Source organism: Geotrypetes seraphini, chromosome 8, assembly GCF_902459505.1.
Source record: "Geotrypetes seraphini chromosome 8, aGeoSer1.1, whole genome shotgun sequence".
NCBI lineage: Eukaryota > Metazoa > Chordata > Amphibia > Gymnophiona > Dermophiidae > Geotrypetes > Geotrypetes seraphini.
In genome coordinates, this window is record NC_047091.1 from 86,788,129 (window position 1) to 86,815,209 (window position 27,081).

Genomic DNA, 27,081 nt, shown 5'->3' on the forward strand with positions numbered 1-27,081 from the left:
AAGATGGATGATTACCACAGAGAAAGAAGAAAACGACAATTGAGCAAGAGACCCTGGCAAGCGAGTTATCGGAAGACATTTGTTGCAGAGCCTGGGACCAACATGATTTGAAAAATGACCAGACAACGAAAGGTAGACAAAATAATTTTATTTTCTGTTTTGTGATTACAGTGTGTCAGATTTGAAATTTGTATCCTGCAAGAGCTGGTATTAGACTGCGAACGTGAGCTAGGATTTAACAGAGAAAAGATTTGCAGTAGCCCTACACGAGGAGGGACGCTGTAAATTAGCACCTCCATGAACCCTTGAGAAAGCCTTATGGGCGAAACGGGTCCCGTCGGGGCATGCTAGAGATACTGCATTAAAACGATAAGTAAAATTAATTATTTTGTCTACTAGGCTTTATTTCTGGATGAAATAATACAGAAGTAATTTGACAAGTTACATCACATTAGGAGGCAATGAGAAAAGTCTTGTCCTGCGTTTGCTGGATGTATGGATTTTGATGAACCTGATATCTTCATTGCTATCCTGCTGGGGAATCCGCAGAGTGAGGATACTAGTTGCTGTGGTTATGAAATAAACCCACCAGGATGTTTGGAAAAAGACACTCAATTGGGCAGGAAAACCAAATCGAAAAATTGATTCAGTAGGCTGAATCGAATCGAAATATTTTTTCCTGAATCGGGCAGCACTACCATCCACGGTACTCACCAGATCTTGCTTCATCTGACTATTTTCTGTTTCCAAACCTTAAAAAGAGTTTGAAAGGGTGACAATTTTATTTATTCAATTTTCTATACTGTTCTACCAAGGGAGCTCAGAACGGTTTGCATTAATTTATTCAGGTACTCAAGCATTTTTCTCTGTCTGTCCTTGTGGGCTCACTATCTATCTAATGTAACTGGGACAATGGGGGGATTAAGTGACTTGCCCAGGGTCACAAGGAGCAGCGTGGGTTTGAACCCCCAACCTCGGGGTGCAGAGGCTGTAGCTTTAACCACTGTGCCACACTCTTCCCCTTGTTTTTTTTTTAGTTATTTAGAGGTGATTGCAGCAGCGGAGCAGTATTTCAGTAACCCAGGTTTTTGTGGGGATTTTTTTTTTTTTTTTTTTTTTGAAAGGGTTGCAGAAACTTCAGACATGATGTGCCAAGTGTGTTGAACTTACAGGTGAATATGTGGAATAACTTGTAAGTTTCATGGCTCCGCATCATTCCCTTCTTGGTTGGGCTGATAACTTTTCAGTACCCTTTTGTACAACATGCCAAATCAAATTACAGAATGATAAACCTTAGTATTCCATATAACTTCCTTTATGATTCAACAATTTTTATTGAACTGTACCTTGAAACCAACAAATACAAATGTAAAGCAGTGAGCAGGAAACAAAACCAATGACAGACAACAGAATGATCAATCTTTTTTTTTTCCATATAACTTCCTTTAAACGTGATGTGCTATATAAGTAGCTGTCGCCCTGATCTTTTGAGATAAGTGTTCAACAGAATCCATAACTTAATTCTTAGTATTACAGAAGTTATTGTTAGTTTTAAAATCAAAGAAAATGCTTGAATGAATTTGCCCTATGGCCAATAAGAGGCAAGCCATGAGAGGTTAAAATTATATAGCTCTTGTGAAATATGCCACCTCTGGGCCTAAAAGTATTTCTTAATGCCAGTTAAAATTATGCATTACGGTGAACATTTTGTGAACTTGTGGTATGTGCTGGGATTGTTTATACACACTTCTTGAGACTCCTGCATTAAACAGTATCTGACCCTTTATAAGTGATTATCAATTGCTGGTCATTATTGGGTAGCATTTCTTATTGTGCCTCTTGCAGGCAATGCTGAAATATTAACTGAGCAGCATGACCTAGGTTCAGATCAAAGAATGCAGCATAGATGAGTGGGCTCTTGCTTACTAGAGAAGGTTTGTGACACTTCAGAATGCTTTAGTATCGGGACATTTTGTCAAGACTGCTTTCAGCTCCTAATTCCCACTCACCGTATAACTGTCCATCCTACAAGAAACTCCCCAACCCCTATATGTCCTGTCTGTGTGCCCAAATTAATTTTAAGCTGTTATTAGCAGGGATTGTCTATTATATGTTAAATGTACAGCACTGTGTATACCTTTCAGTGCTATAGAAATAAGTAGTAGTAATAATACTGTGTGCTTAGAATTTTTTCTACTTTTTAAGGACTATAGATATGCCTTGGTTTTAGCCGGATGTTTTTATATGTTCATAAATTGTTAAGCTGGCTGTTAGTTTAATAAGCAGTTCTTTGAGGATGCAGAACATATCGGTGATACGTTTGCAGTGCGGGTACAATTGCCTTTTTTAAGTTGAATCACATACATATGTACATAGTATTTACATATCTCTTATCTCTTTCCTATCTTTAATGGAGTTCTTTTCTTTGATCAATTGTTGCATTGTAAACCGCTTAGGTCAGTGACATGCTGGAGCTCTATATCAAATCCTAAACATATATAAGTAGAGCTCATGTATAAATCAAGGAACAGTTTTGGTACTAAAAATGACCAAAATTGCATATGTCAAGGCCACCCACAGAACCAAATTTTTGAACCCACCCTCTCCCTAACCAGCAGGTCGTTCTCCCTGCCTCACTCACATTCTACCAAGTTCCCTAATTTATTTGGGTCTTATTATCTTTCTTATCAAAAAATTAAGCAGCTTACAGCCTAGATTCATAGGGTAGAGCGTGCGAAGCCTAGACAGGATGGTGGGGGAGAGGGTATAACTACAAAATTTTATAGGACGGAAGGATGAGCCCTGCTTCCAAGACATTCAGATGGTTCTGGTTGGGCAGGGTGACAATAGGTCAGGCATAAGCATCTTTAAAAATCATGCTAGGACTTATTTTCAGGATAGGGCTTATTTTTGGAGAAACACAGTAGGAGCTGAACCAAGTGTGAACAGTGTCTTTTACGCCTATTTCTTGCAGTTTAGAGAGCAGGATGGAGTGGTCAACAAGGTCAAATCTTCATGGTCAGTTATAAAAAAAAAAAAAGTCTACCTAAAAGCAACTCTGTTTAAAAAAAGAGAAAATTTTGGTTTTGCAATGCCACTGTCAGAAATGTATAAATTCACCTCAAAGTTAGGAATGCTTAGCAGTGTGACATGCAATATTTGCATTTTGCATTTATGTTCGATAATTTGAATACCACCGTATTTCTAACTGTTTTATACTTGTCAGAGATTTCTAAAGGTTTCTACAGTATTGTAATATGTGTTTTTCCTGATGGTGAGTGAGTTTAGTGAATGGTACTATATTTTGTGTTTCATTTGCTGTTTGTTCTCCAGTTTATCAGTCAGTGGCGATGTATAACATTTGTGTACTATTCTGTATTTTCCAGGTATTAAAATAAATTTTACACTCAGAATTGATAGACTTAAATAAGCCTTGTTAGAAACATAAACATGATGATAGATAAAGGCCAAATGGCCCATCTCCCCCCCTCTTCTGGTTTCCCACTCCCTCCATTTTACCCTCTAACCCAACTACGATAAACCTGTGCCTCCTTCCGCGCTACCTGCAATTCCGATAAAACTTTTGTAAATCCGGGTTCAGACCGGATCCTAATGTAACGAATGTAAACCGCCTAGAACTCTTTGGGTATGGCGGGATATAAGAACCTAATAATAATAATAATAATAATAGTCTGCCCATCCACCGTAACCATTATCTTTTTCTCTCTCCAAGAGATCCCACGTGCCTATCCCAGGCCCTTTTGAATTCAGACACAGTCTCTGTCTCCACCACCTCTTCTGAGAGACTGTTCCATGCATCTACCACCCTTTCTGTAAAAAAAAGGATTTTCTTAGATTACACCGGAGCCTATCACCTCTTAACCTCATCCTATGCCCTCTCATTGCAGTTTCCTTTCGAATGAAAGAGACTCGACTCATGCGCATTTACATTACATAGGTTTTTAAATGTCTCTCTATCTTATCTCCCATTTTAGTCACTTGTTCATTGCTTTGGTTCCATTCACATGCTTTAGTCAGATATTTTTAACAATTTTGAACCTGATTCAGATATCGTCTGATTCAGATTGTGTTCTTCGATTTTTGGGCTATAGATGTCAGACTTTGAAGAGGATATAACTGTCTCCCTGTTCAACTGGGCAAGATACTGGTGCATCAAAGTGCCATGTAATTTTCCATGCAGAAAAGATTTGAGGATTTTACTGATCATAAGCAGAAGCTATTGATCAGATGCTTAGGAGCAAAGCTAGATCAGACATTTCAAGTTTGCCTTCATCATGAAGCTCTTTTCCTCACTGAATACGAGTCTTTACAGAAGAAATGCTGTAAACATTTTGGCATGATAAACCATAATGTAAACAGGCTTGGGATCGTGTGGAAAAGAAGACCACAAAAGGGCTTGGGAACTTACGGAAAAGAAAACCACCTGTGGCTGTTGTTGCATGGCTATTGGGCGTGGCCCAAGGGGATACTGGTTTGCTCATTTGGAAACCAGTAGTGGCAAAAGCCACCACAGACCAATGCAACATCCATTTCATATCCATTTTTTAGCCTTGTGATATGTGTATATCAAGTGCCATGCACACACAATATTCCACTTTTAAGCAAATTTATATTTCAATAAGGGTTGCATTGCAAAACAAATATAAATCTTGTAGAGTAATATTCTTCTTTCAGATGGTACTAGTTTAAAAAAGATTCAGGCAGACTTTTTTTTTTTTTTTAATATTTGACCCTGAAAACTTACAAATTTCGGCCCTTGTGTCAATGATGCAAAATTTTAAGGAATGTTCTGATGCAGCTATTCATATTGAATTGCTGCAAATTTTGACAGTATAGTGTCCAGTGCAAGGAGATAAATCTGAAGTCTGTCTACTTTTGCTCTGAAGTTATAGCAGCTGATAAACTAGTCAAAATCTGTCACAACAAACTGCGCTTTTAAGGCGCACTTTGAGAAATTTTTTTTTTTTTAATCTAAAACAGTGTCATGCAAATGAACAAACAGTAGGTATTACATACATTACACTAATATCTGTACAGGTAACATATGTATCATTCAAGATTTTCAGTTATCCTAAAACATAATATATAGTATATAATAATAACATAATATATAGTATGAATAAAGTTACCCAAATGTCTCCATCAATATTTATTCCCCTCCCTCCAACCCCCCCACCCCCCCCATGGATGTGTAAAGATAAATGAACAAAAGGAAAGATAAGATAAATATACATTCTTATAATTTTACAAATTTAGTCAATGGGCTCCAAACTTTATTAAACACACCACTAAATCCCCTACACTCTGTATTATCTGTATGTGGTGCACACATTCACCCACCAAAAAGTATAACTTATTCTGTCATGGTTCTTTGAATGGCTATAACTGTCATGATCATAAATAGACGACTTATATTTATCTAGAGTGGGTTTCACATGTAATATCATTCCACAAATTATAGCCTCATATGATAGTGGAACGTTTGAATCCAAAACTAAATTTATTTGTCCCCAAATTGACTTCCAAAATATAAATATAAATGGCCAAAAATATAGCAGATGATCCAAAGTCCCTATATTAATATGACAATGCCCGCATCTATTAGACTTAGAACTATTGTTTAACGGTTTCTCATTCCATTCAATTCATATTCCTTCCTTTACCTTTTTTTTTTTTTCTTTCCTTCTGTTTTTCTTTCTGTTTACATTTCTATATTTTATTTACTTCTTAAAATTATATTTTTTTTTAATTTAGTTTTTTCCATTATATTATTATTTAGAATGTACATTTTGCTTTAAAAGTGTGGCATTGAGAGTTCAATGTATTCTTGTTAGGATGCTTCATATCTCACTTTTTTCTTCTATCTTTATTTACCTCTCTATTATTTGCTAATTTGTTTGTTCTTGGGTACTTTAGTTAGATTGTGAGCCTTCGGGACAGTAAGGGATTTTCAAAGTACCTATCTTTACCTATCTTATCTTATTGCATCCTTAATGTATATTTTCTGTAAACCGCTTCGAACCTAACGGATTAGCGGTATATAAGAAATAAAATTACATTACATATCTATTTTATTTAATTGAACCGGGGTCCAAAAAATCCTATGTAACAAAAATAACTATGTTTGCCTCATAGATGCTGATGCTGTACATTTCAGTCTCCAAGTCCAAATTCATGGCCAACGAGACACAGAAATATACTGTTTTATCTCAAAGCTCCAGATGTCTCTAAGACTGTGTTTTGTTTTTTTTGTTTAAAAATCCAGAAATCAATTTGTACCACTGGGCAGCCTGATGTCCTACTAGATCAGTTTGGTAGCAAAGGATCTGCAGGCTAAAATAAGTTTTTGAATTTTTCCATTCACTGAATAGCCTGCTTCAACTGCAACCACCTGTATTGTTGAGATTTTAAAATTCCAAATGATTGTTGCAGTTGTGAAAAATCAAGCAGATTTCCACTAGATATAACATCATCTAATGTCCGAATTCCTGCCTGCATCCAGTTCTTCCAAGCGATCCCAGCACCGCCTATTTGAATCTTGGAGCTTAACCTTAAGGACTGCAAAGTAGATTTCATTATAGGGACATCTGTTAATTTATCAATAAATTTAATTGTTTTCCAGGTGTCCAATAAAATCACATTGTCCTTAGCAAAACAAGGTATTTTAATATTTAATATATGAGAGAGTCACACGATTTTCCACTCCAGATATAACCAGTCTGGATGATGTTCCAAGAGCTCAGGGAGGATCCAATACATATCTTGACGCATTATATAGGCTTGATGATACTATAAAAATTGTTTTTTGCAGAGATACTAAAGCAATTGCTTTTTTCCCAAGCCAAATAAATTTTGGCAGAATACCATTGAACTTTTTGTAAAAGGACCTTTGAAAATAAACTGGCAACATACCCATTTGGTAACAAATTACCGGCAAAATCATCATTCTTTAGCACTCTCCAGACCAGTAGAGGTTAATCTTTACGAATGGGTATATATCCAATCATGACCAGCAGGTGGAGACTGAAAACAAAACTGTGGGACAGTATATAATATACTCCCTTCTCTATTTACATCAGTCTTCTTTCAGTCTCCAGCAGGTGTTGAGTGATCTGTACCCATCTCCCTAGGTAGGGCTGTTGGAATTTGTTTAGGGGGTTTCTAGTCCCTGTTTTTGGCTGGACGGAGCTTGGGCGGGCCCTGTTTGGGGGTCCTTCCGACCTTGGGGGCGTCAAACCCGGCGGGTCTCGAGCGGGGTCCCTCCCCCCACTTCCTCCACCTCCCCACATTTTTTTAGAGGAGCCTCAGCAGTAAGCCTTGCCCCCTAAATCAAGCAAGGCATATTGCTTCGAGAGCCTGTGGAGTCTGTTCTGTAAAAAAAAAAAAATCCTGAGGTAGTGCCGGTCTGCAGGGTTGCTTCCCTGTCAGTTTACTGTTTTTTACTTTATTTTTTCATCTAACCGGCACTTTGTTTCTAGCTAGGTCGCGTATGGAGCAATTGTGCCCTTCTCCGGGGGAGTGGGACACAATTTGGTCCAGCCACGAGGCACTTGCGCCCGGCCTGAACTCGGCGTTTTGGGCCGGTGAGGTGGTGGAGCTCCATCGGCAGCGGCTGCAGGCGCCCAGAGCTCCCCGCCGATGGTGCCTGCGAGTCGGCTGGGAGCAGTGGGGAAACCCGGTCTTCCCCAACCGTCCACGGAGGGATTCCCCGAAGGATTCCCTCTCAGCTGATTTTTTGACAGCTGATGCCGACTTGCCTGTTTTGGCTGGGACTGTTCAGGCTTCTCAGCCGCTACAGGCCATGGAGGGAGCATTTTTGGCGGGAAAGTCGCCATTTTCTCAGTCTGGCCCCTCCGTTTTGTCTGCAACCTCAGGTGACCTTCCCCCTGTATTGCAAACACAGGGGCAGGTTTCAGCAGGGACCCCTGCTGGGGCAGGGAGTCCCTGGGGACCCCCAGGGGTTTTTTGCCCCCAATTTAATTTCTTTCTTTGCGCAGACAATTGGGAGTCCCCCGTGCACCTGGGGGGGTTTTGGGGGTGGTTTCCCTCCGTGCCCCCTGTAGCTTTACCTCCCTCTTTTCGTTTGGCGTCCCCTCTTCCTCCTCCCTCATCCAAGCGCTCGCGGGGGGCTTGGATTACAAATTGGTGGTCGGAGGAGCGTGTTGGCATGATTGAGGACCTGGCCGCTTTGGCGGGCTTCCAGGATCCTCTAGAGGGGACGCCCGCTGGCAGCGGGGCGACGGGTTTCCCGTCTTCCAGAGCAGATGCGTCCGTGGTGCGCTTTTTATTCAGAGGGATGAGCTTTTAGACCTGATATAGCAGGTCTCCTCGGTGCTGCATTTTTGAAGTTGCGCCACCGGAGACCCCGCGTATGGGGGCCCCTCTGTCATTGCTCCTGCCTCGGCTGCAAGAGGAAGCCAAATTAAGTGCTCCTTGCTGGAACCCTTGATAAAGCCAGTTTGGCGAAACGGGTCCCGTCGGGCATTTGAGCATTGGAGCAAGAATAATAAGAAAAAAGAAAAGTTTTTGAATAAAGAAAATTGAAGAACGTCACAAGTTGGTCTGTTCTGTTTTGAATGGTTTATCCTGCTGAGTGAGGATTGCACACTGTTTGGTCTGTCCTGTTTCCCGCTCTTTTCCTGTGCGTCAGGATTTTCGGGATTTTGTCCTGGCGCAGTGGAATACGGGCACCATTTCGGTTGGTGCACACCTTGGCTCATGGGTATCCCATCCCGGAGGGGGATAGGGCTACCTTAATTTCGCCAGTTGGGGACGCGGTGGACTCGGCACTTACTAAGCGGCATACCGTGCCTGTTATGGACTGTTCTGCTCTTAGGGTCTTTGAGGAGCGTACGTTAGAGACACTTCTTAAGTATAATTTTAATGTCTCTGCCTTGGGGGTCCAGGCGGCTATTTGTGTGGGGCTGGTGGCTCGCACCGTGTTTCGGTGGTCTGAGCGTGTCCTGGATCGTGAGTCTGATGACTGGTCCTTAGTGGATCAGGAGGTGGTGAAGATTGAGATGACTGCCTCGTTCCTCTCGGTTGTTCTTTGTGACTTGGTGCGGCTAAGTCTGGGACTTTTGGTGGCCGCACGCTGTACCTTGTGGCTTCACGCTTGGTCAGCGGTTGCCGCGTCCAGAACTGAACTTTCCAAAAATTTTCCTTTCGGGGGTTGTTTTTGTTTGGAGAGGACTTAGATACGGTGGTTCAGACTCTGATGGACTCTAAGGTGCCCCATCTGCCTGAGGACTGTGCCCGCCTGGCGTCTCGTTTTGGCATTGGTCGGGGGCGTCTGCGGGAATTTCGCAAGTTTCACCTGGGGCTTGGGACTGCTTCTTTCCAGGCTTTCGGTTTTTCCCCGGGGTCGGTTGGCTTAGCGCATGTAGTCCTTTCAGGGGGCCTGTCGGGGGGCTGGGAGTTCCCCCCCCCCCCCGGTTCCCCTGCTGCCCGTCCTGCGCGATGGCTCTTTGCCGGCGCTCCTTTTGGTTCCCGTGGGTGCCCGGCTTCGCAACTTGTTTTCCAAGTGGGCCGAGATCATGTCCGATCGGTGGGTCCTCATGGTGGTGCGGGACGGTTATGTTCTTGAATTTTGCCCGCTCTCTGCCGGGTCATATTTAGCCTCTTCATGTCAGGTGGCATGGGAGACGCTAGCCTTTCGCCAGACCCTTTAGCGCTTGCTAGATCTCAAAGCAGTTGTCCAGTGTCCCCTCCGGAGTGCGGCACCGGCTGGTAGGCCATTTCCTTTGTGGGGCCCTAAAAGGAGGGGACCTTTCAGCCCATCCTTGGTTTAAACCAAGGTCAACAGGGCTCTCAGAAGTCCCTTTTATTCGCATGGACACTCTGAAGTCTGTCCTTTTGGCGATTCAACCGGGGGAGTTCCTGACATCTCTGGCTCTGCCTGTTTCCATTCGGGCCTCTCATCAGCTCTTTCTTTGCTTTGCAATGTTGGGTCTGCACTATCAGTTCTGTGTGCTTCCCTTGGGCCTGGCCACGACTTCCCGGATGTTCACCAAGTTGATGGTGGTCGTCACGGCGGCATTGCAGTCAGAGGGCATTCTGGTGCACCCCTACCGGGATGACTGGTTGATTCGGGCGAAGTCGTTGCAGGAGAGCGCCCGAGTTACGGCTCGGGTGGTTGAGTTTCTCCGGTCACTGGGCTGGGTTGTCAACCTTTCCAAGAGTCGGTTAGTCCCAGCTTGGGGAAGGTCTTCCTTCCAGAGGCCCGGGTAAGCAAATTGCAATCTCAGATTCGCCTTCTTTTGGCGTCCCGGTATCCTCGGACGCAGGATTTCCTTCAAGTCTTGGGGTCGATGGCAGCGTTCCTGGATGTTGTGAGATGGGCACGGGCCCACATGTGCCTCTTCAGTATGCTATGCTCTGTAGATGGTCACCCCAGAGGCACAGTTTGGAGGTCCCTGTCCCTCTGCGAGGCTTGGCGCGCTGCAGTCTTCATTGGTGGCTCTAGACTTCTCATCTGGTCCAGAGGGTGAGTCTGGATCTATCGCAGTGGACGGTGTTTCTCACGGATGCCAGTCTCGGTTGGGGGGCTCAGTGTATAGGTCACTCAGCTCAGGGCACCTGGTCCATGGAGGAGGCGTCCTGGTCGATCAACGTGTTGGAGACCAGAGCCATCCGTCTGGCGCTGTTAGCCTTCCGTTCCCTCTTGATGGGCAAGTCGGTCAGAGTCCTGTCTAACAATGCTACAGCGGTGGCTTCTGTCAATCGTTGGGGCACAAAGAGCGCTCAGATGGCGGAGGAGGCGGCTTGGCTCATGCTTTGGGCGGAGTCACGCCTTCTGGACCTCTCGGCCTCTCACATAGCCGGGGTGGAGAATGTTCAGGCGAACTTCCTCAGTCACATCTTAGATCCCAGAGAGTGGTGTCTCAGCCCCGTGGCTTTTCAGTTGTTAGTGCAGGCTTGGGGTCAGTCCCTGATGGACCTGATGGCCACTAGTGGCAATGCCGAGGTGTTCCGCTTCTTCAGTCGTCGCAGGGATGGACTGGCCGAGGGTCTGGATGCTCTGGTTCAACCATGGCCAACAGAGGGGCTATTGTGCATGTTCCCTCCGTGGGCAGAGTTCTTCTCCACATTGTTCACCATCCAGGTCTGGTGGCTCCGGATTGGCCTCGACATCGTGATGACATCTGGTGACACTCTGGTGGTGGATCCTCTTCCTCTGCCTCCCTTGGACGACATTCTGACGCAGGGTCCTATTCCCATGTTCGACCCGTCTCCCTTCTGTCTTACGGCTTGGCTTTTGAAAGGGGTTGCCTTGGTAAGAAGGGGTATTCAGATAGGGTGATCTCTACACTCTTGGGGTCCTGGAGGCTTTCTACCTCATAGGCTTCTGTGTGGGTTTCTTTGAGGGGTGGTGCCAGGGCGGGGAGTGGTCTCTCTTCACGCTTCTCTGCCTAACATCCTAGAGTTCTTGCAAGATGGCCTGGATAGAGGCCTGGATTTGGCTTCTCTCTGGGTTTAGCTTGTGGCCTTGTCAGCCTTTCGGGGGTTTGTGACAGGTCAGCGTTTGACAGCCATTCCTGATGTGATTCGCTTTTTGCGGGCAGCCAAGGTGCTCAGGCCTCCCGTGCGGCCCTCTGTTCCCTCTTGGAATCTCAGTCTGGTTCTCTCTATTCTGATGCACCCGCCCTTCGAACCGTTAGGCGGCTGCTCTTTGAAGGACTTTACTCTGAAGGCGGTCTTTTTGGTGGACATTTCTTCCGCTAGGCGTGTTTCTGAGCTACAGGTTTTCTCTTGTAGGGCTCCCTTCTTGGAGTTTTCTATGGAGCAGGTTGTCTTAAGGCCTGTTCCTTCTTTTTCTGACAAAAGTAGTTTCTCCTTTTCATGTCAATCAATCTGTGGTCCTCCCGGTCTTGGGTAGTTGGGAGGGCTCTTCTGAGCAAAGACAGCTGTGCAAGTTGGATGTTGGTCGGGTCCTTTGCTCTTATGTGCAGCAGACCCAGGAGATCAGGAAATAAGATCATCTCTTTGTCCTTCTGACTGGTCCTCTTAGGGGGGCTGGCGCTTCTAAGGCTACTATTGCACGCTAGATCAAGGAGTCTATTGCTTCTTCTGGGGCAGAAGCCCGTTCCGGAGTTTCTCAAAGCTCATTCTACTCAGGGTCAGGCGGCTTCTTGGGCTGAGTCGTCGCTCGTGCCTCCAGTGGACATTTGTAAGGCTGCGGTTTGGTCTTCCTTGTATTCATTTGTCAGACTCTTTCGGGTAGATGTTCTGGCGCATCAGGACGCGGTGTTAGGTGTGCGTGTTCTGGTGTCAGCCCTTCGGGGGTCCCGCCCGTGTGAGGGACTGCTTTGGTACATCCCATTCGTAAAGATTAACCTCTAGTGGTCTGGAGAGTGCTAAAGAAGGAGAAATTAGGTTCTTACCTGCTAATTTACTTTCTTTTAGCTTCTCCAGACCTGTAGAGGTCCCCACCCTGTCTGTTATTGGTGTGTTGGTTCTGTTGTGCGGGCAGTTTTGTTTTTTGCTGTGGGTTCTAGTATTTTTCTAGGGCCGGGGAGAATTAAAAAACAGCGGCTGTGGCTCGGCTGGCTTAGCTGGCGAGCTGTGGGGACATTTTTCCTTCTGGTATTTCTCCTCTGCATTTTCCAACAGCATTTGGGTATGTTAGTTGTTACTCCTGTTCGGAGTATTGTTTATTTCTGTTTCCAGTTCTTAGTTTTGCTTGGCTATTCGGCAGACTGATGTAAATAGAGAAGGGAGTATATTATATACTGTCCCACAGTTTTGTTTTCAGTCTCCACCTGCTGGTCATGATTGGATATATACCCATTCGTAAAGATTAACCTCTACTGGTCTGGAGAAGCTAAAAGAAAGTAAATTAGCAGGAAAGAACCTAATTTCTCCTTTTGACTGTTTGAACTCTTCCCCACCAAGACAAGTGTAAAGGGTTCCATTGCTCACACATTTCCGTGACCTTTAATAATAAAGATTTTTCATTTATTTTCATCGTTTCTTCCAATGTATTTTTAATCCATATACCTAAATATTTAATACCATCTTCCTTCCATATAAGAGGAAACTCTTCAAATAATCCTTTTTCACAATGTACATTCAATGGAAGAACCTCTGATTTACTCCAGTTTATTTTGTAACCAGATAATTTTCCAAATATGTTAATTAGATCCAGTAAATGTAGGATGGTAGTTTCAGGATTTCTCAAATGAAGCAAAATATCATCTGCATATGCAGAGATTTTGTATTCCCGACCTGCATAAAGAATACCACGAATCTCCTCCGCTTGCTTAATAGCCAACAATAAAGGTTCCAAAACAATATCAAACAGCAAAGGAGATAACGGACATCCTTGTCTAACTCCCCTTTCCAAGCAAAACCGCTCTGCATCCATGATGCTCTTACTAGCATCACTGATACTAGCACAAAAAGTTATGCTGGACTACCAAAAATGAGTATTTTCATCAATTATTGTCAGCTTTATGAGCAGCTATGTTACTTACTGCTGTACAAGATACTACCAGCTCCCAGTAAAACAAAGAGGTCTAACTCGGTGACTGTTGCAACTAAGGATCTGATATTTTGGGAAACTGTTTTTAATGTTGTACTAGTTCTGCATACAAATTTTGAACAAAATCAGAGACATAATCGTAGGAAACAATTTTTAAATTTTAAACCACTTGGTATGGAATGACCCTTTAGCACCCCCAATCATTTTCAGAAGTTGGCTCCTGTGAATGTTGCTATAAGTTCCGCATAAATTACCAAGCTTCCAAGGTCCAGAAAAAAAACATGGGGGACCAGGTTCTAGCACATATACTCTCAGGAAAAGGGTCAGTTAAACTCCAATAATATTACCTCTAAATCAGAACCCCATATGGACAACAAACCTCCCCTCTGCAACACTAACAGGCTTTAATTTCACACACACACAAGCCAATCACACAAAAGGTAGTAACAGAGAAAAAGAAAGGTGGAGAAAAAGCCTCAGTTCAGCTTCATCTGGCAAAAAACTCCACCTTTCAAGGCTAACCCTGTATTCCAAAATATAGAACCAGTAGAAAAAGCGCTATGGTAGCCTGCAAGGAGATGTTACAAAACACACCGGGACACACAGCCCTCAGTTGTGAAAAAATGGGTAAATCAGCACTGTAGCAAAGTAGTCCAGGATTCAGCATGGAACACAGCAAAAAAAGAGAACAACTTGGCTGCTTCGGCATCCAGGATCTCTCAGTCCTTCACCTCCTGGGCCCTGCAGTCACTGAACCCAAAGCCTGTTAGTGTTGCAGAGGGGAGGTTTGTTGTCCATATGGGGTTCTGATTTAGAGGTAATATTATTGGACCAGGTTCTAGCCCCATAGCCATAGGTTGGACAAGCCTGCGGTAGACACTTAAAAGTTTGACAGTAATGATGTGTTAAATGGATTATTGTACATCAGACTGTACTGCAGTGAAAGTGAATTATAATTGTCTCTGGGTAACTTTTTTTTTTTTTTTTCCTTCATGTTTTCATAGCCAGTGGAATCTTGAAAGGCTTTGACCCTCTACTAAACTTGGTACTTGATGGCACCATTGAATACATGAGAGGTAGGCAATAGTTTGTTTAGGTTTTTTTTCTTTTTCTAGGGATTCTGGTTTCTAATAAGTATGTTGGAACCATTATGTAATGCTTCTCACCCTTTTAATGGTCTAAAAAGAAACGTATACTGACTTACTGAGAAGGAGTAATTATCATGCTGTGTTAAAATAAGCTTTTATACCATGGCTAAAAAGATGAAATTAAATATTACCTGCTATTTTTTTTCTTTCCTTGAATCCCTCCAGACCAATCAAAATAAGTGGTTATCTGCATTCCTACTAGCAGGTGAAGGCAGAACTACTGAGCTGTGACATCACATAAGGGTCTTGTATAGCCATCTGCCAGCCAGTATTTCTCTAACAAAGCAGAAACAATTCCCACTGCTCCGTAAAAGAACCATGAAACCCCAGACAAAAGCAATTCTAGTCTGCTCCGATTCTTTTTCTCATCTATCTCTATTTTATTTTTTCATTACTCTACTAATTGTCATTTTTCTAGGTACTTTAGTTAGATTGTGAGCCTTCGGGACAGTAAGGGAATATCTAAGTACCTATTTTACTTATAATTTTAATGCACCCTATTGTCTATTTTTTCTGTAAACCGCTTAGAATCCTAACGGAGTTTAGCGGTATATAAGAAATAAATTACATTACATTACATTACATTTACTGTTGATTATATGCTATCTAAAAACACAAAAAAATAGTATAAATCTTATAACCTAATAGATTTTTAAATTACAAAATATCAAACTTCAAAATTAAAAATCTCACCAAATCAAATATATATATATATTTTTTTATTTATTTATTTTTTTTTTTAATTTAATATGCGAGTGCTCAGTATAGTGTAACCCCAAGCCAGCAGTGGCATAATTGTCACATCATCACACCAGCCCTCCTAACCAACCCGAAGATCGGTATAAACTCATCAGCTTCTTAAAAAAGAAGAAAAAATATATACACTTTATCTCTGAATGAGTATCACAGTTCTTAAAGTTGTTGTTGTTAGCTGGATACAGGTAGCTGGTCAACATTGAACTCCGCTAAACTTGTTAACACCACACGGATGCTGTGTTTGAGTTTGAGCACTTTTTGGAGTTCAACATTGACCTGTATCCTGCTAACAACTTTAAGAACTGTGATATTCAGAGACAAGTGTATATATATTTTTTTTCTTTTTTTAAGAAGCTGATGAGTTTATGCCAACCTTCCGGTTGGTTAGGATGGCTGGTGCGATGAAGTGACAATTATACTATTGCTGGCTTGGTGGTTACACTATACTGAGTACTCGCATATTAATTTTAAGTATATATGTTTGATTTGGTGAGATTTTTATTTTTGGAGTTTGATACTTTTATATGCTATCTACATATAATAGCTGTATCTCTCTTCCAAAAACAGCATTGGGCAAGTTCTGGATTGGTTAGAGCAGGGGTGGGCAACTCTGGTCCTTGAGTGCTGGAATCCAGTCGGGTTTTCAGGATTTCCCCAATGAATATGCATTGAAAGCAGTGTTTGCAAATAGATCTCATGCATATTCATTGGGGAAATCCTGAAAACCCAATTGGATTTCGGCCCTCGAGGACCGAAGTTGCCCACCCCTGGGTTAGAGGGACTTGAGGAAAGAAAATGTAGCAGGTAAGATCCAATTTTTACTTTTCTTATCCCTCCAGACCAGCTCAAATAAGTGGGGCTTACCAAAGCAGTACTTAATGAGAGCAGTCTCCATCCAGACCAGCAGAGAGTTGAGCGCCAAACCCAAAGGCCGCCTCCAGACTAGCTTGGCCATCTAGACTGTAGTGCTGTAGAAAAGTGTAACGACATTCAGGTTGCCACCCAACATTCTCCGCCTATAAGGTTGTTTGCACTCTAGAGCAGGGGTGCCCACACATTTTGGGCTTGCGAGCTACTTTTAAAATGACCAAGTCAAAATTAAAATTAAAAAAACTCACAAAAGCACACTGTACGCAGAGAAAATGTTAATTTTATCATTTATAATCCTTTTTTTTTTTTCCCCCAGAGGTCAAGGCAGATGACTCTGCACTGTCGCCTCAGTAACAACCATACAAAAATAGACAAAAATACCCTCTCCCTTTTTACTAAACCGCAATAGCAGTTTTTAGCGCAGGGAGCTGTGCTGAATGCCCTGCGCTGCTCTCAACGCTCATAGGCTCCCTGCGCTAAAAAACACTATTGTGGTTTAGTAAAAGGAGGCCATAGTGCAAAATATAGACACATTTTGATCACTAAATTGAAAATAAAATCATTTTTCCTACCTTTGTTGTCTGGTGATTTCATGAGTCTCTGGTTACACTTTCTTCTTCTGCCTGTGCATCCAATCTTTCTTCCCTTCTTTCAGCGTGTATGCTTCCTCTCCTCCAGACCTCATTCCCTCTCCCTGCCTCCCTTTCTTTTTTTCTCTCTTCATGCCTCTTTCTTTCTTTCTGTTTCCCTGCTTGCCCCCTTTCTTTCTTTTTCCCTGCCCTCCCCCAAACCGCTGCCGGCATCGGGGAACAGGCCCCAAACCACTGCCGCCCCAAGCTCTCCCTGCTTCCCTGCATCGGGCCAACCAGCATTCCTCTCTCTGACGTCAATTCTGCCGTCGGAGAGGAAGTTCCGGGCCAGTCAGGCAGTGATTGGCTGACCCGGAACTTCCTCTCCGACGGCAGAATTGACTTCGGGGAGAGGAAGGCTGATCAGCCCGGTAGATTGTGAAGGCAACGCGAGTCTATCACGGAGCCTGGGATGGGCTTCACGATCGACTTACTTTGCCTTCGCGATCGACATATTGGGTATCCCTGCTCTAGAGTAATCTTTCAGCACAAGGGGAATGGGACATCTGTGAATAACACATTCTAATGCTATATAGCTTCCTTAACATATCTAGTATTCAAGACATCTGACTCCCTCAAGTGGCCTGATTTCCTAAATTCATCTGTTCTCTTCAAATAACAAGTGATACTCTACCCACATCCAAAGTGTGAGACAAGCGGTTACACTTCCCCTTCTTGAAAAACCAGAAGAGGGCTAGAAGGAACAGGTTGAACTATTACTCCTTTGCAACTATCAAAAGCAGCTCATGAAAATAATGCCTCACTAAACATGTGGCAAACAAGAAAATTATTTTAGAGGAAAGATCCTTCTGCAGCACTAAGTACCAACTTTAAAAACATAAGAATAGCCATGCTGGATCAGACCAAAGATCCGTCTAGCCCAGTATCTTGAACAGTGGCCAATCCAGGTCACAGTTACCTGGTAGAAACCCAAATATGGCAACAAGAATTGAATGCAATATGCAAGGTGAGGTCGCACCATGGAACAATTATCATTCTTGATCTTATTACATCTTTTTCCTAATAATTCTTAGCATCTTGCTTGCTTTTTTGGCCACTGCTGCCACACACTGAGCAGAAGATTTCAGTGTATTGTCTATAGTAATACCTAGATATTTTTCTTGTGTTCTGACTGCTAAGGTGGACTCTAGCATCTGGTAACTTTGATGGGATTATTCATTCCAATGTGCATCACTTTTTGTTTTCATTTGTTTACATTTAAATTTCATTTGCCATTTGGATGGCCAGTCTTCCAAATTTCTTTGGTCTTCCTGCAATCAGTTTGCTTGCATTTTTAAAAACTTTGAATAGTTTTGTGTCGTCTGTAAATGTAATCCTCACTTGTCATTGTACCAATTTTTTTTCCAAATCATTTATATTTAAACAACTTTATTGAACCATGAGAGAGAAAAAGAAGTTTACAAATATGCAGGTGGTAACAATGGTTCAAACCTTTCCATTCCCACCTCATCCCTTTTCCCTTCCCAATCTCCTTCCTCTTCATTGTATCATGAAATATCATATTCATAATAAAGTAACAACATTCTTAGTATCCATAATTTCTCCTGAAGTAGCCACTCACATAATTAAATAAACCTCTTGATCTCTCCACTATAAGGATCAAACAACTGTTGTTCTAGTATAAATGGCATACGAGTGCTCCCCTACTTGTGAGTTTGTGTAGGCGGCATCATCTATATTTTTCGGCTCCTCCTCTTGTGACACTGCTCTGTGTTCCTCGGTTCATTCTTCTACCCGCAAGTTGAAGGTATCATTTTTTTTTTTCTCTGGTCTTTGGTTTTTATTTTTGATATTTTTTTGTTTCCACTTTTAGAGGCATTCTGGTGCCTAGGAGCAACTTGGGGGTTCCAGATCGCTTTGGTTTTATGGCATGACTATTGAGTGCATGGTTTTGACTCGCAAGTGCTATTCTGAAGTTGTCATTGCTACTCTCCAATCAATCAATGTTTGCGGCCTACACTAAGGCCTGGAATGCCAACTCTGATGCATCAAAGATCAGGTTGAGCTTTTCACAGCATTAATTCCTGTGACCCTGGCATTCCTTCAAGCTGGATTAGAAAAGGGCCTAGCAGTAGTGCGTCTCAAGGTCCAGGTGACAGGCCTCTCATGCTTCCGGGCTCAAGAAGGAAGACCATCTCTGGCATCTCACCCTGATGTGACCTAGTTCTTGAAGGGAGCATTCCAGGTTGCGACTTCCCTTACGCCAGCCTTTACCATCTTAGAATCTTAATATCATTCTGAAGGACTTCTCCATGCCTTCATATGAGCCTCTCCATGAGGCGTCTTCTTCTGCACCTCATGAGACATATTGAAATTGCAGGATTTTCTTTCATAGTGCCCTTCTGGACTTCCATGAGAAAGATATCAGAACTGCAGGTTTTTCTTTCAGAGAGCCCTGCCTAAGTGAATTCTTTAGCCATGAAACTTTGCTGGTTGTCTTCTCTAGCATAGACGCCATAGATGTGTTGACTTAACAACTCTGTTAAACAGTAAGTCTTAGTACATCTTGCTTACTTTTTCAAACTGCAGCAAGAATACTTAGCTGCTTATTTTTATTTAGCCAAGCTTATAGTCTTTTCTGTTTAGTACATTTTGTGTTCTGAGCTGCTTGGGCTGGGAGGTGATCCTGAATTTATAAGCCATACTTTGTATATGTAACTTGATGTAGCAAGCTGCTGTTTAAGTGCACATTAGAGAATAATATGGGGACAAATTTTTCCCCATCCCCATGGAAACTCATTTTCCTTTTTGGAAAGTTCTTTTCCTGCCAATGCCCCTGCACCATTTCTGCAAGCTTTGTCCTCATCTGCACAAGCCTCAAATTAAATCATAGATGTTTAAGGCTTGTGCAGTTAAGGTAGAACTTATAGGAATGAGGCAAGAACAGCGACAAAACTGGGGGAGATGGAACAGGGAACTTTGAGTTCCTGTAGGGACGGGGAAAAACTTGTCATTCTCTAGTGCACATGGTCTGAACATGTCCAAGTATTTAATCAAACCAAAATATGGTAAATTTTAAGGGGATATTGAGTATTCATCCAAATCGCAATTTCTCAAATTTTTTTTCCCTTCAGATCCTGATGACCAATACAAGTTAACAGAAGATACCCGGCAGCTGGGCCTTGTAGTGTGCCGTGGAACTTCAGTGGTGTTGATTTGCCCGCAGGATGGCATGGAGTCTATTCCCAATCCTTTCATTCAGCAGCAAGATGGTTAATGACCTTTTGCCACTTACTATTGATTGGACTTTATGCAGCGGAGCAGAGTTCCCTTTGAAGAAAGGAGGGAAACTGACATTTACTTTATCATAAAATGGTTCTGAAAAACCTGTAAATAATTTTTTTTTTTTTTTTTGTACTCTAATGGCAGAAGTATGCTATTTTAGTCCTGCAAAATATTCTTTGTAAAATGTAATTCTGAGTAAATTTTGTTCATATATGAAATCCCAAACAGCCCTGGCAAAGGATTCCTTTACCTAAATTACCTTAATCTGTGGTAAACTGAAGCAGGTGCTATCTCTGTTTCCAGGTCTTGTGGCTGAATACTACCTGTGCATTACATTACAGAATGCAAAATTAAAAGGAATGCTGCCACTGCATAACTACAACAGCATTAGCAGTCCGTCCTCCCAATTCCTCACCACTTTCCCACCAATGGATGGGGGATCTAGACATGTATTTCAAGCAATTAATATCAGCTGTGAACTATACACCAAGCTTGTGTAAGAAGTAAAAAAAAAAAAAAAATACCAGGAGAACTGTCCCATCATTTCTCTACTCTGTGTCCCACACTAGTTTTTGTACAAATAAAATTGGTGTCTCATTGAACTCATCGGTGCCTAATCTTGCTGTTCTTTAAAGCAGCTGCCCTGTACGTGTAGGGTTACCAGATTTCCCGGGACATGTCCTCCTCTTGAGGATTCTGTCAGCAGTCCAGTCAGCTTTTAAAATTTACAACTTTGTCTGGGGAAACCTGACATCTAGTAACCCTACACTCGCGCACCCATCCAGAGTCGTACTCTCTCTCACCCTATTGCGCACCTATCTGGCATTCTCCCTCTGCACACACACTGGGATCACACACACTGCTTGCTCACCCAGTGCCACTGTAACTCTTCGTACTGTTAGCAGCATGAGTGAACTAAACATGCTGCCTTGGTTGATCCGGAAGCTTTCTCTTTGCAGAGGGAAAGCTTCCAGGTCAGCGAAAGCAGCGTGTTTACTTCACTCACTGCCGACGGCACAAAGAGTTTACAGCTGTGCCATATAAGCAAGCACCGGGGGGGGGAGGGGGGAATAAGAAAGAAAGATACCCTAGACCTGCAGGGGAAGGGACAGATTGAGATACCAGACCACAGGAGAGAGATGTCAGACCCCTGGATGGGGAAGTAGGGAGGGGGGGAGGAGTAAGAAGAGAGATGTCAGACCAGGGAAAGGAAGGAAGAGGGAGGGGAGAGAGATCCCAGACCATAGGAGGGAAGATAGATGTCAGACTACAGGAGAGAGAAAAAGAAGGAGGAGATGGTACACAGGGATGACGGTGTGAGGAAAGAGAAAGTGCATAGGGATGGGAGGAGTGGGGTAGGTAAGAAAATGGAAGAAATGCTGTGTATGGATATATGGGAATAGGGGTGAAGAAAGGGAGAAGATGATATACATGGGAAGGGAAGACATGGAAAAGTAAATTTGAGGAGGAATTAGAAAAATGGAAGAAACTTGAATGTTAAAAGTTAATGCCAAAGATGGACAGAAAATGAAGGAGAGAAAACCAGCACATGGATATAAATGCCCCAGTGGAAACAGTTCAGAGCACAGACAGCAGGAAATGTAACCAGAGGCTACAAAATAAACCCACCAGGTATGTCAGATCTCATGGTGGGGGGAGGTACTGCACAGGGGGATAGTAAGGATGGAAAGCTGCTGCACATAGAAAAAAAGCGGCAGAAAAGGGCTATAGCCCACCAAGTCTGCCCATTCCAAGTATCACCCCCCCCTGAATTTACTCCCTTAAAGATCCCACGTGAGTATCCCATTTTTTCTTAAAATCCGTCACGCTGCTGGCCTTTATCACCTGGAGTGGGAGTCTGTTCCAATGATCCACCACTCTTTCGGTGAAGAAGTACTTCCTGGAGTCGCCATGAAACTTCCCTCCCCTGATTTTCAGCGGATGCCCTCTGGTGGTCGAGGGTCCCATGAGCCAGAAGATATCATCTTCTGACTCGATGCGTCCCGTGATGGACTTATACGTTTCAATCATATCTCCCCGTTCTCTTCTTTCCTCAAGTGAGTACAGCCGCAGTTTCTTTAGTCTTTCTTCATACGTGAGATCCTTGAGCCCCATGACCATCCTGGTGGCTGTCCGCTGAACCGACTCGATCCTCAGCACGTCCTTTCGGTAGTGTGGTCTCCAAAACTGAACACAGTACTCTAAGTGAGGCCTCACCATGGCTCTGTACAACGGCATCATAACTTCAGGTCTGCTGACGAAACTTCTGCGGATACACCCCATCATTTGTCTTGCCCTGGAGGAAGCCTTCTCCACTTGATTGGCAACTTTCATGTCCTCGCTAATGATCACTCCTAGATCGTGGTCCTAACCAAGGTCTCACCATTTAGTACATAAGTTCTATGCGGGTTTCTCTTGCCCAAGTGCATTATCTTGCATTTTTTAGAATTGAAGCCTAGCTGCCAAGTATTTGACCATTGTTCCAGCAGCAGTAGGTCGTGTGTCATATTATCAGGTAATAAGCATCTGCCTACTATGTTGCAAAGTTTGGCGGCGTCGGCGAACAGTGATACCCTTCCTCTAAGTCCTTGCGTCATATCTCTTATGAATAAGTTGAATAGAATCGGGCCCAGGACCGATCCCTGCGGCACTCCACTGATCACGTCCGATGCTTCGGATGGGGTACCGTTCACCACCATCTTCTGAAGTCTACCGCTCAGCCAGTCCCCAACCCATGTAGTTAGAATGTCTCCTAATCCTATCGATTTCAGCTTGTTCAGTAATCTTCGATGAGGGACGCTATCAAATGCTTTACTGAAGTCCAAATATACCACGTCCAGTGACTCTCCGGCGTCCAGTTGTCTAGTAACCCAGTCAAAAAAGCTAATCAGATTAGATTGGCAGGATCTACCCTGGGTGAACCCGTGTTGGTGTGGATCATGCAGTTTTTTTTCGTCTAGGATTGTGTCAATATGCTGTTTGATCAGTGTTTCCATGAGTTTACACACTATAGACGTGAGACTCACTGGTCTGTAGTTTGCTGTCTCTGTCCTGCAGCCCTTTTTGTGGAGTGGGATTACGTTGGCGGTTTTCCAGTCCAAGGGGACCCTTCCTGTGTTTAGGGAAAGATTGAAAAGAACAGATAATGGTTCTGCCAGGACTTCCCTTAACTCCCTGAGCATTCTGGGGTGTAGGTTATCCAGTCCCATGGCTTTGTTCACCTTGAGTCTCGATAGTTCGTTGTAGACACTACTGGGCGTAAATTCGAAATCTTGAAATGGGTCTTTCCGGTTATCTCCCGTCTGAAGCAGTGGATCAGCTCCCAGCGCTTCGCGGGTGAACACTGAACAGAAGTATTGGTTTAGCAATTCTGCCTTCTCAGAGTCTGATTCTGCAAAGTTACCGTCCGATTGCTTCAAGCGTACTATCCCATATTTGTTTCTTTTCCTGTCACTGATGTAGCTGAAGAAAGATTTATCCCCTTTCTTAATTTTCCTATCCCCCACATAGGTGGGAGATAGGAATTGTTGGACATGGGGGTGGAGGAGAGGAAGGGAGAGATGCAACAGAGGTAAAAAGGGGTGAGGGAGAAATCCTGCATATGGTGGAGGGGAGAGATGTTGGAAATAGGGTGGAAGGCAGAGAGATGGTGCAGGGGGAGAGAGAAAGAAATGTTGCACACGATAATGGAGGGGAACAGATGATTGATCTAAGGCACAAAGCAGGGTGAGAGAAAGAGATGGGAGATGGGAAAGAAACATGATTGTGAAAAGGAAGCTACAGAAAAGGAAGATGGATGGTGAGCATGGGGAAAGAAGAAAACGTCAAATGGGCAGGAGCCCCTAGTGAGTGAGTTAATAATAATAATTTATATGCTGCCATACCAGGAAGGTTCTAAGTGGCTCACAGCACAGAAAACAATACATACAATTCCATAAAAAGTCTCCTGGTAAAATACAACAAGGAGACAATGCAAACATTTCAATAATGTGTCAGAGTAAAATGGCCATGTAGATAAAAATGTGAAGGGATAAAATAAGCCTAATTAAGAGAGAGAAGCGTTAAGATACCAACTTATTAAATAACTGAGTCTTTAGCAGTTTCCTAAAATCTAAATAAGAAGAAGCTTCTAACATAATTTTACCAAGCCATGTATTCAATTTGGCAGCTTGAAAAGAAAAGGTTCAGTCAAGGAACTTCTTATAGTGACAGGATTTTACAGAAGGATATGTAAATAGCTGCACTCTCCTTGTTTTTTTATTAGAATGACTCCAAGAGAAATGAGAAACAGAAACCAGAGCCTGGGACCAATATGATTTGAATAATAAAATGACCAGAGAACAAAAAATAGAAAAAAAATTATTTTCTAATTTGTGATTGCAATATGCCAGATTTGATATATGTTTGTGTATCCTGCCAGAGCTGGTGTTAGCAAGCATGAGCTAGGATTTAAGAGAGAGAAAGAGAGGAAAAGTCTTATTTTATTTACATCACGGCACCAAAATAGGGTTAGAGAGGGCAAAGGGAGGTGGGGTGGGTGAAGAGGCTGCAAAATGAACCCACCTAGATGTTTGAAATAAAGCCCAATTGGGTGGGAAACGCAAATCAAAAAAATCAATAGCCCAAATCGAATTGAAAAATTTTTCCCTGAATCGGACAGCACTAGTAGCAGCTACCATGAAGCTTCTGCAAAAACATTACAAATATCTCATTAGTATTTAAATGAGCAAGTTTTGTAATGCTCAAAAGGGAAGAGGTTGGAACAGCCACTTCTTACTGGGGAGTTTTTTACAGCAGGTCTGGAGCTCTTGTGAGTGTGTTGTATGAGTGTTCTATATGTAATGCTCCCCAACATTGGTGTGGGACACACACAAAAAAAATACATGCATAACTAGCTTTAAAAAAAAAGGCTGAACCAGAGCCAGCAGTCCTGCTCAGTACAGCCTAGGGGTTTTATTTCACGCTGAGATGAAAACAAAGAAGAATCCGGAGGCTTTGAGTAGCCCTGCTCTCCCCTGCCTGCTCATCTGATCGGGGAGGGGGAGCTGTGTCTGCTGCTTTGCATTTCTGATTTTCTGAGCAGGTGTCCAGCACAGTTCTTCCCTTTTTACTGGGCTACTTGGCACAATTAGCATGCAAATGATTTGAAAACTATTGAGCTCAACATAGCCTAGAAAAAGAAAATTGCTCCCAACCCAACTATCATTGCTGGGTTGCCTGGAGCTTTGTGCATCCTCTCAGTGTGACAGCCAGTTTGATCACAAAGATCTTCAGCATTTTAGTGTCTAGAATCAACTGCTTTTCCCCTAGGCCCATTTTATTTCTATTCTAGGCTGTCTTCCAAACGAACAAAAAAATTGTTCTGGTCTTTTATTTTTTTGTTTCCTATGACAGCCCAGGAGCTAGGGATTCGCAGATGAGCATATATAATACCCCACTTGTTCTTGGAGAAAACAGTTTATTCACCTGTTCTCCCAGAACACACATTTTCACATCCTTACATTACATTATATTGGTGCCTTTTATTCCACTAATACCTTTCAGTTCTAGGTAGTTTACAACAAGAATTGGCCTGGGCATTCCCAGGGAGATTACAGAGTTGAGAGATATAGTATGTATCGTGATCTGGGAAGAGTCGATATGGTTTGGTTAGATCATTTGACAAATTTCTTGAATAGTATAGTTTTCAGTTCTTTCCTGAATGTTTTGTAGTTGGATGTCGTGGTCAGCAGATTTGAGAGGCGGCGGTCTTGTCTTGCTGCTCTAGTGTCTAGTAGACCGTCCTATATTTTTTTGCTTTGCATGCCTGTGATTAGATAAAGTACTTGAGTTCTTGGTCTGGATGTGTTTTTCCTGATTAGGTGGTTGTTCAGATAGCTTGGTCCATTTCCATTTAGGGCTTTGAATAGGGTGCAGTAGAATTTGTATTTAGCTTGGTCCATTTCCATTTAGGGCTTTGAATAGGGTGCAGTAGAATTTGTATTGTATGTGTGCTTGTACTGGGACCTAGTGTGAGTCTTGGAAACAAGAGGTAATGATTATATGAAAATCTCTCTTTGATATGTCTGGGTCATAGACTGTAAAATCTACCTGATATTGACCTAGGTTCCAAATGATGAAGTTACCGTCCAAGCTCACTCCAGTCTATCCTACCATGCTGTTTGCAGGATATCTACCAAAACGTCTGGCCCATAACATCCTCATGTACAAAGTTAGTAGAGTTCCCATTGATGCCATCCCTAGTCCATCCTACACCAAAATCACCACACATGTTCCACAGACTGTGTAAGTCTGTCCAGTACCGAATTTAGTTCTTTAATTTGCTTCCTTCATTTTCTAATTAGAGATCTTAACATTGCTCCCGAGTCTTCATCCCTACAACCTCAAATTATGCCCTCTAGTTTTACCATTTCCTTCCCCTAGAAAGTTGCAGCAGGTGGGAAAGCTGAATGCATGTATGGTGGGCAGTCCTAAAGGCTTCTAGAAATTGAATACTGAGGAGAATCTCCACTGCATACTCCATCAGATGATGTCACCCAGATGTAAGAATATGTGTTCTGTCCTCTCAGAACTCCTACTGCAGTTGAATTTATTTATTTTTCTATACTGTTCTCTCAGGGGAGTAAAGAACAGTTTATGTTAATTTATTCAGGTACTCGAGTATTTTTCTACCTGTCCTGGTGGGCTCACAATCTATCTAATGTACATTGGATAATGGGGGATTAAGTGAGATGGCCAGGGTCACAAGGAGCAGCATGAGTTTGAACCCACAACCTCAGGGTACTAAGGCTGTAGCTTTACCGAATCACACTCTCCTTGCTTTGCTATACTTGAAGCTGACATCAAGCAATACAGTACAGTCTCAATTATCTGACCTTCACTAATCCACCCACCCCATGTATATGAAAGACTCCCCTAGTTCTCCCCA

General features: G+C 42.8%; 1 protein-coding gene across 2 annotated transcripts in view; it reads left to right on the forward strand.

Moving 5' to 3' along the window:
- The window catches only part of LSM7 (LSM7 homolog, U6 small nuclear RNA and mRNA degradation associated), a 31,758-nt gene extending 11,380 nt beyond the window's left edge, over positions 1-20,378 (forward strand). For both annotated transcript variants that reach the window (XM_033953731.1, XM_033953730.1), the window contains exons 3-4: positions 14,509-14,580; positions 20,003-20,378. In XM_033953731.1, coding sequence (XP_033809622.1) covers positions 14,509-14,580; positions 20,003-20,145 — 215 coding nt within the window. In that variant the 3' untranslated portion in view covers positions 20,146-20,378. The remainder of the gene's footprint in view (positions 1-14,508; positions 14,581-20,002) is intronic.
- Positions 20,379-27,081: the final 6,703 nt, after the last annotated feature.